This window comes from Pan troglodytes, chromosome 15, assembly GCF_028858775.2.
Source record: "Pan troglodytes isolate AG18354 chromosome 15, NHGRI_mPanTro3-v2.0_pri, whole genome shotgun sequence".
Lineage (NCBI taxonomy): Eukaryota > Metazoa > Chordata > Mammalia > Primates > Hominidae > Pan > Pan troglodytes.
This window is the reverse complement of record NC_072413.2, coordinates 66275383-66289363: the sequence shown is the minus strand read 5'-3', so window position 1 is coordinate 66289363 and position 13981 is coordinate 66275383. Positions and strand designations below refer to the sequence as shown.

Here is a 13981-nt window from a genome sequence, read left to right as displayed (position 1 = left end):
AAGGGAGAAATTTGAACTATACCAAGTGGTGGGAATACATCACAATGACTCAACGGGATGTAGGGAAAAATTACTAGAACCCACTTCATATTTTAAAAATTCTATTTCTGGTGTGTTTTATATAACTTTATATAGTAGCACTACAGTTTTTGGCAGCAATTTTCCATACTTTGGGGCAATATGCTAAAAAATGATGGGTTATAGATTCAAAAGATTGCTGCTCTAGATATCCAATATAATAACAGTGACAAAAGAAATGTGACAAAATGCTCATAGATGGGTTGGTCCAGCCTTCTTCAAGAGGTGAACAGAGAAGCCCGTCTGAGGCTTGAACATACCAATTTGCTCACCGAAGACAGAATGTGACAGAAGAAGCAAACTGAAAGGCCTGCCAGCTTCACCTAATGCAAGCTCTTATGTGTATAGCTGAGGGAACTGAGGTCCAGGGAAGTTAAGTGCCTTGCTCAAAATAGTACAGATGGTTTGTGGCAAAGCTGGTCCTTGAATACAAGTCTCCCAATTCTAAATGCAGTGCTTCAGCTTCTGTTAAAACACACTGCTTTTCTACTGACTATCAGCATAGAGATTTCAGGGCACACATAAACAGCTGCAATTATAGTGATGCATGGAAACCTCTCAACTCTAACAATGACAGAAATATGTGATCATAAGCTCTAGCTGAGGTAGTTGTATGATCATCTTGAAGAGCTGAGTATGGTATACTGGTCAAGAGCACAGACTCTAAAGCAAGACTCTAGGTTTGAATGCCAACTAATTACTAGTTATGCGATCATCAGCAAGTTATGGAAATACTTCGTACTTCAGTTTCTTTGTTTCTAAATTGAGGGTGATAATTGAACCCCACTAAGTTGTTGCATTTTTATGTGCTTAGTATAGTGCCTGACACATAATAGGCACTCAATATTATTATTGCAATCATTAGCAAAAGGAACATAACACTTGTATTAATTTCCATAGTGCCTTTTTTTTTTTTGAGACAGAGTCTTGCTCTCTCGCCCAGGCTGGAGTGCAGTGGCACCATCTCTGCTCACTGCAACCTCCACCTCACAGGCTCAAGTGATTCTTGTGCCTCAGCCTCCTGGGTAGCTGGGATTACAGGCATGCACCATCACATCCAGCTAATTTTTGTATTTTTCATAGAGCTGGTGTTTCGCCATGTTGGCCAGGCTGGTCTTGAACTCCTGGCCTCAAGTGATCTGCCCACCTCAGCCTCCCAAAGTGCTGGGATTATAGGTATGAGCCACCACACAGAGCCCTCATAGTTCCATTTAGTACTTTAAGTCATTTGCTATTTTCTCTCACATCCTAGCAGAGTTATAGATAGCCTGACACTATTTCTAACTATTAGGCGCCTTGATAAATGGAGGGCTCACCTGATGTTATTCAGAAGGCTGGTATACCAAAGAAATCTCTCCTGGGTTGGTAAGGTGGGAAGCTAGAACCGGACCTGGCCACCCAACATCTCAGAAAGGTTAAAACTTATTCTAAAGTTCTCATTGCTTTAAGAAGTTTAGGGCTAACCCCACCCCAAAGTGACTTGCCTCAAAGAGATCAAAATCCAAGTTCTATAGTTTCATCTCCATCCCCCTAACCTGTAAATGGCTGCCTGAGAAACTGCTTCCAACTACAAAATGATTCTGTCACTTCCATATTTCTTTTTCTTTTCTTTTTTTTTTTTTATTATACTTTATATTCTGGGATACATGTGCAGAACGTGCAGGTTTGTTGCATGGGTATACATGTGCCATGGTGGTTTGCTGCACCCATCAACCTGTCATCTACATTAGGTATTTCTCCTAATGCTATCCCTCCCCTAGCCCCCCACCTGGTGTGTGATGTTCCCCTCCCCGTGTCCATGTGTTCTCATTGTTCAGCTCCCACTTATGAGTGAGAACATGCGGTGTTTGGTTTTCTGTTCTTGGATTAGTTTGCTGAGAATGATGGTTTCCAGCTTCATCCATGTCCCTGCAAAGGACATGAGCTCATCCTTTTTTATGGCTGCATGGTATTCCACAGTGTCTATGTGCCACATTTTCTTTATACTTCCCTATTTCAATGGCTCCCTATTACCCTCAGGAAAAATTCAAACTGATCAGCATGAGGAATAAGACCTTTCTGTTGGGAGCAAGCCCCCCAAAATCTGGCCATAAACTGGCCCCAAAACTGGCCATAAATAAAATCTCTCCAGCACTGTGACATGTTCATGATGGCCATAATGCCCACGCTGGAAGGTTGTGGGTTTATGGGAATGAGGGCAAGAACACCTGGCCTGCCCAGGGTGGAAAACTGCTTAAAGGCATTCTTAAGCCACAAACAATAGCATGAGTGATCTGTGCCTTAAGGATATGCTCCTGCTGCAGTTAACTAGCCCAACCTATTCCTTTAATTTGGCCCATCCCTTCGTTTCCCATAAGGGATACTTTTAGTTAATTTAATATCTATAGAAACAATGCTAATGACTGGCTTGCTGTTAATAAATATGTGGATAAATCTCTGTTCGGGGCTCTCATCTCTGAAGGCTGTGAGACCCCTGATTTCCTACTTCACACCTCTATATTTCTGTGTGAGTCTTTAATTCCTCTAGCGCCACTGGGTTAGGGTCTCCCCAACTGAGCTGGTCTCGGCAATCCGGCCCCTGCCTGGCTCTACACCCTGCCTGGATTCCATGATGGGGGCTTTTCCCTCTGCCAGGTGCACTTTCCCCTTCTCTCTCTCCTGTTAAGAACTGCTGTTAATTCTTCACGTGCCTCCTTGTTGTAAAGTTCCTAGAGAGCCTCCATCCCCAAGCCAGGACTCCTATCTGTTCCCCAAAAACATCCCAAACCTAATGCCATCATGACACCAAATGTAACCTGCTTACTCGTCCGTCATAGCCACAGCCCTTCCCCTCCCCTGATTGTGAGCTTCCCATAGAGCAGGGACTGTAGCATTTGTCTATGTGTCCCAAGCACCTGTCCAACACATGACCTAGCAGATGGTAGGTGGCTAATAAATATCATTATAGTGTATCAAACTAAGCTACTCAGTCACCACCCTTGTGTGAAGGTGGGAGATTTCTCCTTCAAAAGCTGAGCTGTTCCACTTCTGTTCTTTCCTTTCTCACATGGTTCCCTGAATTGCCTATTGCCATTCATCATACAGTATTTATTATCATCAATTATTTATTAACTATTATTGTCAAGCACTTTTCTAAGATGTGGAGATCCAGCACTGAACAAAAGTGACAAAAATTCCTGCCCACAAGAACTTACATTCTGGCCAAGCGCAGTGGTTCACTCCTGTAATCCCACCAATTTGGGAGGCCGAGGCAGGTGGATCACTTGAGGTCAGGAGTTCGACTAGCCTGGCTGACATGGCAAAACCCCATCTCCACTAAAAATATAAAAAAATTAGCCAGGCGTGGTGGTGCATGCCTGTAATCCCAGCTACTCAGGAGGCTGAGGCATGAGAATTGCTTGAGTGTGGGAGGTGGAGGTTGCAGTGAGTGGAGATCATGCCACTGCACTCCAGCCTGGGCGATGGAGTAAAACTGTGTCTCAAAAAAAACAAAAAAACAAAAAAACCACACAAACAAAAAAAACCTCACATTCTAATGACCCTAAGACAGGACTTTCTGCTGGTTTACCTTAGTTTTGTAGTATCCAGTCAAAGGGCAAGAGCTGTTTCCCTCAGTTTTAGTTTTGTCCCTGAAGGAGGAAGAAACTTCTTCCTGGCTGGCCTTGGATCCACCCCTTGGTCTCTGGCAGCCACTTATCGACTGTTGTTTGTTTTCTGGGGTCTACATTGAAAGATTTCAATTGCTTATTCTATCTCTGGCCTAGAGTCCTACTCAGAAGGAATTTATTTTGAGGCTTTTCTAGCTTCATTTACCTAAACATCATATTTTAAAACAAAAAAAAATTTGTCTCCTTAAACCTGTCCACTGGATTTCTTTCATCCTCTATAGCTGGAGATGACAGTGCCAGGAAATGTGATTACCTTAGCTGCTTTGATGAGCCTATTAGATGGAAGTATGGTTTAAAAAAATCAACATCATAACCTAAAAAGGCCTTCTATTAAAGACGGGAACCTCCACCTTCAACACACACACATACACTGCACATATACACATATACATTTGCATTTAACCCACAAAACTCAGACACTCCCCTGAGGGTAGAGAGTAATTTTGCTCTTGTATACTGTAAATCATGAAAAGGATGTAACTAACAGACACAGAGTTCTCCACTGCACATATTTTAGTTATCCAGCTGCCCTCTTGTCTTCTCTGGCTTCCCTTGCTCAAGCAGTGGATAGATCATGGCTGACCATGGGGACAGCCTGCGCTAGCTAATGTGCCTCTGTTATATGTCCCTGAATATGAGGTAACTTATACATGGTTAAATTTAGGCCTCATATCTCACCAGATAATAATAGTTTAGAGTAGCGAGTGGATTCTGGATAAACAGAAGAGACATCTCTCCCCTCCTGAAGACAAATTCAAAGGCTGATTATTGGTATAAAGAAAATTAGATCAAGGAGGAGCCAGGTTACCTGGGGCTAAAAGAAAATATTTTTACATTTCATTTTTAAAACAGTATATTGGCTTGATGGCATGGACTAGTGATAGGTAACTTCTATCAAAATTTTTATTTGAAAGGAGAGCACTGGGTGTGGTGGCTTACACCTGTAATCCCAGCATGTTGGGAGGTAGAGGCAGGAGGATTGCTTGAAGCCAGGAGTTTGAGACCAGCCTGGGCAGGATAGCAAGACCCTGTCTCTACAAAACAAAACTGAAAAAATTAGCCAGGCATGGCGGTGCATGCCTGTAGTCCCAGCTACTTGGGAGGCTGAGGTGGGAGGATCACTGGAGCCTGGGAGGCCAAGGCTACAGTGAGGGCAATGGAGTGAGACCCTGTCTCTAAATAAATTAATAAATAATAAATGGAAGAAGGAGAAGATGCTGAGAATGAAAATGACTAAAGGGGTCAACAGAGCTACACAGTCCTACTTAACAAACTTATAATATCTGCTCAGCTGGACAAAGTCCTTCTATTAGATGTTATGTTTGGGTATTTACCTCCCTTCAAAAGGAATCTGTCCTTCATATATAGCCCCTTATAAGAAAATGCCCCCCATCAATGGACCCTGCTGAAAGGATAGGTGTACTGGCCATCTTCTTTACCGTTATGGCTGAATGGATGAAAAGACAACCCATGAACACAATTACTAGGTGTGAAAGATAAAATGGGTCAATTAGATCATAAAGTCAAGTGTCAGTGTCATGGAAAGGCAAGACAGAGATGAGATAAATGAAGAGAATAACCTAAGTTTCAACCTTCCCAATACCCATGTGATCTGGCTGTATTTTAGTTCCTATTTATACATAGTCATGATAATCTCAATTGTATCCTTACAAAAGAGCTTAGTGGATAAAAATGTACCTCTGGAGCCAGTCTCCCTAGGTGGAAATCCTGACTCTGCCACTAATTGTGTTGCCTTCTAAGCCCCAGTTCCTTCATCTACAAAATGGGATAATTAATACAGTTGTCCCTCAGTATCTGCAGGGGAATAATTCCAGAGCCCCCTGCAGACATCAAAATCCATGGATGCTCAAGTCCTTTATATAAAACGGCATTGTATTTGCATGTAACCTACACACATCCTCCTGGATACTTTAAATAATCTCTAGATTATTTATAATACCTAATACAGTGTAAATGCTATGTAGATAGTTGTTATACTGTACTGTTTAGGGAATAATGACAAGGAAAAAGGTCTGTGTTCAGCACAGATGCAATCATCCATTTTTCCCCTACTATTTTTTGATTCATGGTTGGTTGAATCTATGGATGCAGAACTCATGGATAAGGAGGGCCAACTGCACTATCCTCAGAGGGTGGTTGTGAGGACTACATGAGATAATAAACATACGATGCCAGGCATAGAGTATATGGTCCATAATGTGTGTATTAATGTGCCCCCCAGGTGATTCTGATGTGTGCTAAAATTTGAGAAAATGGAATAAAGGTTTTGGTAGAGAAACACAACCACTCCATATCTTCGACTGAAGAACAGCCCTCCTCTATCTGGGGAAGATAGAGGAGGGCTGTTCTTTAATTAAACATGCAGTTTTGGAAGGGATAGATATCAGAAACTAGTTCGGACCTCAACTGGACCCTCCTTGGGCTAGACTGCCTTGCTAGACCTTGTTACGATCCTTCTCCAAATCCTAGTAAACATCGCAAATGCATTCTGAAGACGCTTCATGCCACATTACAACACAAACTAATCATTGGGCACCACCCCTAAAATCCAGCCATTCTTTTCTTCTTTATGATCTCTGACCTAGAGGCCTCTCGCCCTTGGTATAGCATTCTCTGCAGTGATGGAAAACAAGGATCTCTTCTCAGAGAGTCCTTCTAACTTGAAGGCCTCTGGAATCACACCACCTCTTGGCATCCCATTCTCTCGGCTTTTCGCCCTATCGTCACCTCTCTAGCTGAGGCAACTGACAAAGATGCCTTGGTGTTTTTGTCCCTCCAGCCTTCTTGACATTGAGACCTTAACAGAAACAGTGCAGATTTGAGAAATTAGACAGTAAATTCTAGACGGTAAAAAGATTTGAGGGTGAGGGGAAACTACTTTTAAAGCTAGCCCAACTCCCACACAAACTACCTCAAGGACTGCTCCCCAAAGAAACCTCTCTGGCTCTCATCTAACTTGACTGCAATGCATCTCGTGCTTCAAATGTGCCTCCTTTTGACAAACTAGCACCAGCAAAACAGAGCTCCTGACCAAGAAGCACTTCCTGGTGGTTGACTTTAATGTTCCCTTTCTCCTTTTGTTCTCCCAGCTGAGGTTACATTGCCCCCTGGCCTCCAGGCTGAAAATCCTCAACACATTCCTCTCCCTTTTGGGATTTACAGCTTTTCTGACATTTGTAGGCTGTGCCCATCTCCTCTCAACTCTAGCCTCCCCCTACCTCACATAATATTTAAGCTTTCTTTAGCCGAATACCACACATTTTTTGGTGCTTTTAATCTTTTTCTATAAATCAGGCCTTTCATGGCATCTGAACAGCTGCTGGAAGACATATGCCCAGTCAAGTGCTATGGACTCCTGAATACCAGGGAAGTAGAGCACTGGCCGGCGTGTGCCCTTGTGAATAGAACCATGTAAAATCGTGTGTGTTGATATAGTCTGTGGCTTTGGAAACAAAAACTGAAAGGTCACCAGGACACTTAAACATTTTTATCCAAAACTCACTCCTAAGAGGCAGCAGTAACCAAATTTAAAACTTCACGGGAGGGGCTCTGACTTCTGTTCCCAGCACACCAGCTCTCACTGTGTGGCCTTTCAGCAATTCTCTTCTCTCCTTCATGCTTCAGTTGCTTGAGGTAGATTAAGAAATTCATCATTTTAAGACAATTAAAAATACTATGGAAAAGCTAATGTTAATAATGTTGATCATAGTTGTTAATATTAACTTTGTAGTCACATGGTGACACCTTAGGCTTTCAAAGTACTAATTACAGCCAACTTGCACCATACCCCCAAGGAGTGGATTTTTAAAACTACTCCACTCATACCCGTTGGTACATGGCCCTACACAAACCAATGAACATTTAGTCTGAGATTGGGCTGTGAAGGGCCTTGGAGCTAAAGCATGTAGAGATTTCGGCTAACTTGACCAACCCACCCCAAAGTCTGTGGTTAATGGATTATAAATTTGGGTAATGCAGGACAATAAATCACAACTATAATAATAAAGCTGAAAATACACACAATTTAAGTAGAAACACCAGTGTTTTTTATCGGAAATGAAAGAAACCATTGATCATAGCAACTGTCTGAGATTAGCAGGGAGCCACATTTTCAAACATCCTGCAGTAAATCCAGAGCAGATCCAGCTGGAAAGCAAGAGTGGAAATAAGACTTGAAAATTCATACCACGCTTTGAAGTTTGCTTCTTTCACAACCATGAGTCTCTGATTTGTCCCAACCATTCTGAGCTGTCTTGCTTGTTGAACTTATTTTAAAAGAGAACACAAGCCACAAACTTGCATATAATCTTTCAAATGGACTCCAGCTTTTCGCAGGGATGGTTTGGTAGGGAATATGAATCCCCAAATACTTTCTCTTGCACATGAAATCAGCCATCAATTCCCCTGACTCCAACCAGAATAGAAAGCCTTCCAACAATAAAACTAGAAACCACTCTTGGTTCTAGGAAGTGCTGCTATTTCTCTTGTGTTCTTTCCTTGACCTATCCACACATTTTACATTTTTAGTTTTCATGTGCTATGGTCTATCGGAAAACAAGTAATGCAGAAAACAGGATACAACATGCCAGATGCTGGGAATACCAAGATGGCAGCCTAATAATGTCTTCTTTTCCATAAAGCCATGTGGAACTCCTGAAGTGGGCCATGTCACCATAATGAAGTAACTGCTACTCTGTTAAATCGTCAGAAGAAAGCAAGCCAATGGTCTATAGCTTCAATCTTGCACAGGGCTCACTGTTACCATCTGTCAAATCTCACCTACCAACTGTAGGTGGGCACTCAGCTGGTTCTGCTCAAATCCCAGGTGACTTTGGAATAGGATATGGCATCTTAGGCCATTTGGACTGTTAGATCCCTTCTCTATTAATCACTCTGGGGGAAAGAGATGTTACCTATGACTGAGGTCCAACAATTCTTAGTATCTCCAATGACCATAAGGAAGAATTGGCAAGGGCTAAGAAACGTGTCCTTGGCCACACAACAGTCACAATAACTGAGCAGGGAACTCTATAATAACCTATATGTCTGAACTTCTGTCAATGAAATGAAATCTGAAGAAGAAAATACTGTGACTCAAAGTACCTAGTCTAGAACAATGTAGAAAAAATCCTTATTTCTGTCCCTATCTCTTCTGTTGAATGACAGAGTGGATACTAGAAGATTGCTACAGTCTTTTCCAGCTCTAACAGTTAAGATCATAAGGAGGGCCTGAAGATCAGAAACATTCACCCAATGATAGGGTTTAATTCTGATTTACAAAGTGGGAAAAATGACTGTGTTGTTGATGTTGCCCTAAACACAACAAAAAGGACCTTCAGAAATCTTAGCATTGGTACTCTGGCATACCTGCAACAGTCTCCCCTTCCTGTATTGCTGTCTCTTTCTCACTCTGTGTACACTTCAGATCTTGTCTCTTGCTCTCTCTGCCTGTCTCCACACAAAGGTATACAAAATCAGAAGTGTGTGCAAACCAGTGAGTATGAGACACACACTGGGATTTGGGGGCCGGGGGCAAGGTCTACCCTGTCCTGTAATAGATTTCAGCTGCAGTGCACAGTACACTGCTTAAACAGTGCTCCCTTGAAAACAGTTGTGAGGTGAGAACAAGCAGCCAAGAGCAGCCAGCGATAAAATGATCTGAGTTGACCTAAGAGGAGTAGTACGCAGCAGGGGCTGACTCAGGGAAATGAAGTCCCTTCTGCTCTGATGCAGAGGAGGGAATACAAGTGACCTGGCCCAACCAAGAGATCTCTTCCACCCCAACAGATCCTGTACTATTAATATCTGCCAGCTGCAGGCCCAGAGCATCCCCCTGCTGAGATCAAAAGAGCTCCTATCTTAGCTGGAACAAGGTCATCTGCACAGGGCTGTAAAAAGCGAGCCCTGGCTGGCTGCAGGGACGTCTATGGGGGAGGAGAAGTCAGGAGATGGGAGGTGCTCTCTCACGCTCCTTTAATCTCGGCTGACCAGCTGTTGCCCTCCCAGTGTTTGTAAAGTTGAGAGTTCTTTGTTTTTGTGTTGCTGGGTCTCCCTGCCCCACCAGCCTTATTAAATTTGTGGCTGAGTTGTTGGCTTGGATTAAGTAGACTCATGTTCACTGCTTGACATCATGGTATAATTCCCTTCATTGAGGTTTCATTCCACTGTTGAGTTATCCAGCTCCCAGGTGGAAGAACCAAAGAAGGGAGAAGTACACCCCAAGGGCCAAGGACTTTCCCGGCATTTCTCCTGCCCCTGAGCTTTGTGCCTTGAGAAGGAATGAGAGGGCAAACTGAATTTTCTCTATTTACTTAAAATATCTCCTCATATTTGCAGTGTGCTTGTCAATTTGCAGCCTGCCTTTCACAAACTATCCCATTCACAAACTATTGGGAGAATGGAACTTTTGGAACTTATGCAAATTGACCAGTCACCCCATCCCAGTGTGTTTCTCATTCTCACTGGTTTGCACACACTTCTGATTTTGTACACCTTTGTGTGGAGAGAGGCAGAGAGAGCGAGAGACAGACAGACAAGACCAGAAGTGTCCCCAGAGTGACAAAGAGAAAACATACAGGGAGGAAAGGCTCCTGCAGGTATGCCGAAGTATCAGTGCTAAGATTTATTAAAGATCCTTTTTATTGTGTTTAATCTAGGGCAACATCAGCAACACGGCCATTCTTCCTACTCTGTAAGTCAGAATTAAAACCCCATCAGTGGGTGAATGCTCCTGACCTTCAGACCTACCTCATGATCTTATATGCTAGAGCTGGAAAACACTTTAGCAATCTTGTATTCTTCCAACCTGTCATGTAACAGAAGAAACTGAGACCCAAAGTCATCAAAAGGGCCTGCCTAACACCACAGTTAATAACACAATGGCAAAGCTGATACAATGAATGCTTGAAGCAAAACAGAGCAATTTATACATGCGTGTGCACGTGTGTGTGTGTGTAAATCACAGGAACTTAACATCCATTGTAATATATTTGAATGGCTATAAATGTTCTAAGACATTGTTCATTTTAATCCACTAATAAAAACCTTCATTATAGACTACAGGAATATATTTATATAGCCTCTTTATCTGCTCAGCTATACAAAAAAAATCTAGAAAAATCAATTATTTCCATTCTTTCTTGGATTTCTGGGAGGATAACCTGGTAACTCTTCCTTTGCTATGAACACAAGTCAGGGGTTTCTTGTGGCAGTTATACTGCAACCCTGAAGCAATTTCTTTTCTATGTGTTTTGCTCTTCTTCTTTGCTTAAGATAAACCAGGAAGGCAACACAAATAAAAGTACTTACTGATTTTCAAATAAGGAAGCAGTTTACTCTATTCTGGTCTCCTCAGAGCTGAATTAAGTGTGTGTGTATATGTGTGTATGTGTGTGTGTAATAATTATAACAATTTTTAACAATGTTCATAGGTGCTTTATATGATTCTCATGGTCACTGTTCTTCTGAAGTATTTACTGTGATATTCATTCAGCATTTATTTACTGCCTAGTATGTGTCTAGAACTTTGCTAGTCACTGGATAACAACATGGATACAAAAAGAATATGACATGGTCGTGTCTTTAAAATCTGCCAATTTAGGCAGAAAAACATGAAAAGTTAAATTAATTTTCTAGACTTTTTCTTTATACAGTTGAGCAGATAGAGCGGCCACAGAGGAAAAAGAGAGTGAGACCATAGGCAAGCAGGTTCTGTGAAAGAGGCAGTCTTTAAATAAGCCTCGAAGGAGTGGATGTGGGACGAGAAGCAGAAGAAGTGAAAGGGGGAAGCACTGTTCTAGGTGAGCTGTCTCTGCACAGGCCTGGAGCTGGGAGTGGGGAGGGGCAGGCCAAGAGTGGCACACTTGGCATAGGAGCTTCACCTAAGATATCGGCAGGAACTAAATTTGAATAGAAAGGAAATGACAGATTATGAAGGGTTAAAATCATTCACTTTATCTAGTGGTGTTTTGAAAACCAGTCTACGCAAAGGGAGGAAATAAAAAAACAAGCCACCTGATTTTCAGCATTTGCTGATTTCCATGGTATAAATACTTTCACCATGGCTGATTTCAAGCTAACAAATCCCAAATCCCTAAATATGTTAAAATCAGCTTACTGATTTTAGCTCATTCTCAGAAAAAACAAAAACAAAACAAACAACAAAAAAGAAACAAACAAAAAAAACTATTCTAAGATTTCTGAGTAGGAGAGCAACAGAGCAGAACGAGGCCAGACGGGGAAGTTCAATTTGGTAGTGGCAGAATGGAAACTGTAGAGGCTAGAGCTGGGAAGGCCAATCTGGATGTTATTAAAATAATTCAATTGGGAGTTTAGTAAATCTGTTGATCACAACACACATTACAAAAAAGAGGGGACAAAGGAAAGATACATGCGGAAAGAAGTACTAAGCAGACTTGATGACAAAAGTTTCAGGAGGGAGGAATGCTCGATGATTCAGGTTTTCAGCCTCGCTGATAGGGGTTATGATGATGTATCCCTGAACTTGGAAGGAGGGTACACAAAGCATTGTACAGTTTTCATAAATTAGCCACTAGTTTTCCCTCCTAAAGCCACCACTAAGAAGCAGAGGTGTGGTTCTTGCAATTTCTAAGACCATAAAGCAAAGCTGATCTGCAGAAGACCACCTGGGCAGCCAGCCAGGAGCCTTGCTAGGCCTAAAAGTCTCCTGTATTCCTTCATGAGCAATTCTCAGAAAGTGGAAAGGGAGGAGGGGCCTGGAAGAGCTACGCATGTCTACCCAGACCCACAGCATTCTGCATGAAAGATACTAGACTACAAGGATAACAACTCAGAAATGTCAAGTAAGCACTTTCAATAAAACTAGAAACCACCCTCTGGTTTATTGGTGTTATTTCCCCAGCTACGTAAAGCTTATTGCCATCGAAACCATAGCCAGCCTGACCTTTGCTAGCAGGGGAGGGTGGAGAAAATTTTGCAGATTTACCAGCGTGGAGATTTTTTTCTTAATCTTCTGTAAAGCTGATCAGGAATGTCATATCTCTGGCACATGAAACTGATGTACGCTTTTTAGTCCAAAAGAACTCAGCACAAGCAAAAGGCTAAATTGCTAGGGGACCACTGGGAAAGCCAACCTTTGAGTATCAGTCTCAAAAACAAAGTCATTTAACAATTCATCAGCCCTCATACTAAGGACTTGAAATAACACACAGAGGAGTGACTGGCCTCCAAATGGAGCTCCCTTATAGAGGCAGGGCAAAAGACTCCCCAATATAAGAGATCAGATGCCAGGAAAGGTGGCCAAACCTAAATCAACAGGCTCCGGCTGGGTTCACTGGCCAGGGCCTATTAGCCATATCTCCCAGCTCTCAACAGGAGGTGGAGAGGCAGTGGGGCTGTATGTCAGTGTCAAGTTTCAGCCTCTCCAGGACAGATTCCTTACCTTCAGACAGGGACAAATCATCAGCTGGAGACACCAGGTCTGCCTGAGAAGCCAGGGCTCCACTCAGATGGGTTGTAATCTGATTCGTCAAGATAACCTGTGAACAGACAGGGAGAAGGGGTGGGGGGCAAGGGAGAAGAAAGACAGGGAAGACCAAATTAATTATTAGAGCTATCAAAAGGCAGACTATGGTTTAGGAGAAGACTGATAAATACACAGGTAGCAAAACCCCAGCCCTGACTTTCACCAGCTTTATCTTTAGGCCAGAATTATCTGGCAAGGCCTAGCAGTTATTCAAAACCCAGAAAACTGAGGAAATAGACTGACTTTTTTCAGAGTAAAACCTCTACCAATTCATTCTAAATGCTGAGTAAGTTGGGACTGAGGGGTGTTATCATATTGGTTAAATGATAGGCAGCTAACCACAATTAAATGCACATGTACACATTTTATCAGACTTTAATTTTTAAAGTTATATCCACCAGGCACAGTGGCTCATGCCTGTAATCCCAGCACTTTGGGAGGCTGAGGCAGGCGGATCACCTAAGGTCAGGAGTTTGAGACCAGCCTGACCAAATGGAGAAGGCCAGTCTCTACTAAAAATACAAAATTAGTCAGGCATGGTGGCACATGTCTGTAATCCCAGCTACTCTACTCGGGAGGCTGAGGCAGGAGAATCGCTTGAATCCGAGAGGCGGAGGTTGTGGTGAGCCGAGATTGCACCATTGCACTCTAGCCTGGACAACAAGAGCGAAATTCCATCTCAAAAATAAATAAATAAATAAAAATAAAT

The 13981-nt window shown here is 42.5% G+C and overlaps 1 protein-coding gene across 14 annotated transcripts in view; it reads right to left on the bottom strand.

The window, feature by feature from the left end:
* Window positions 1-13981, bottom strand: part of RAD51B (RAD51 paralog B) — a 914255-nt gene that overhangs the window by 424572 nt on the left and 475702 nt on the right. For all 14 annotated transcript variants that reach the window (XR_010151168.1, XR_010151169.1, XM_016926252.4 and 11 more), the window contains one exon: window positions 13189-13285. Coding sequence is in view for 12 of the 14 variants with exons in the window: in XM_016926252.4 (XP_016781741.1) it covers window positions 13189-13285 (97 nt within the window). In the remaining 2 variants the exon portion in view is untranslated. The remainder of the gene's footprint in view (window positions 1-13188; window positions 13286-13981) is intronic.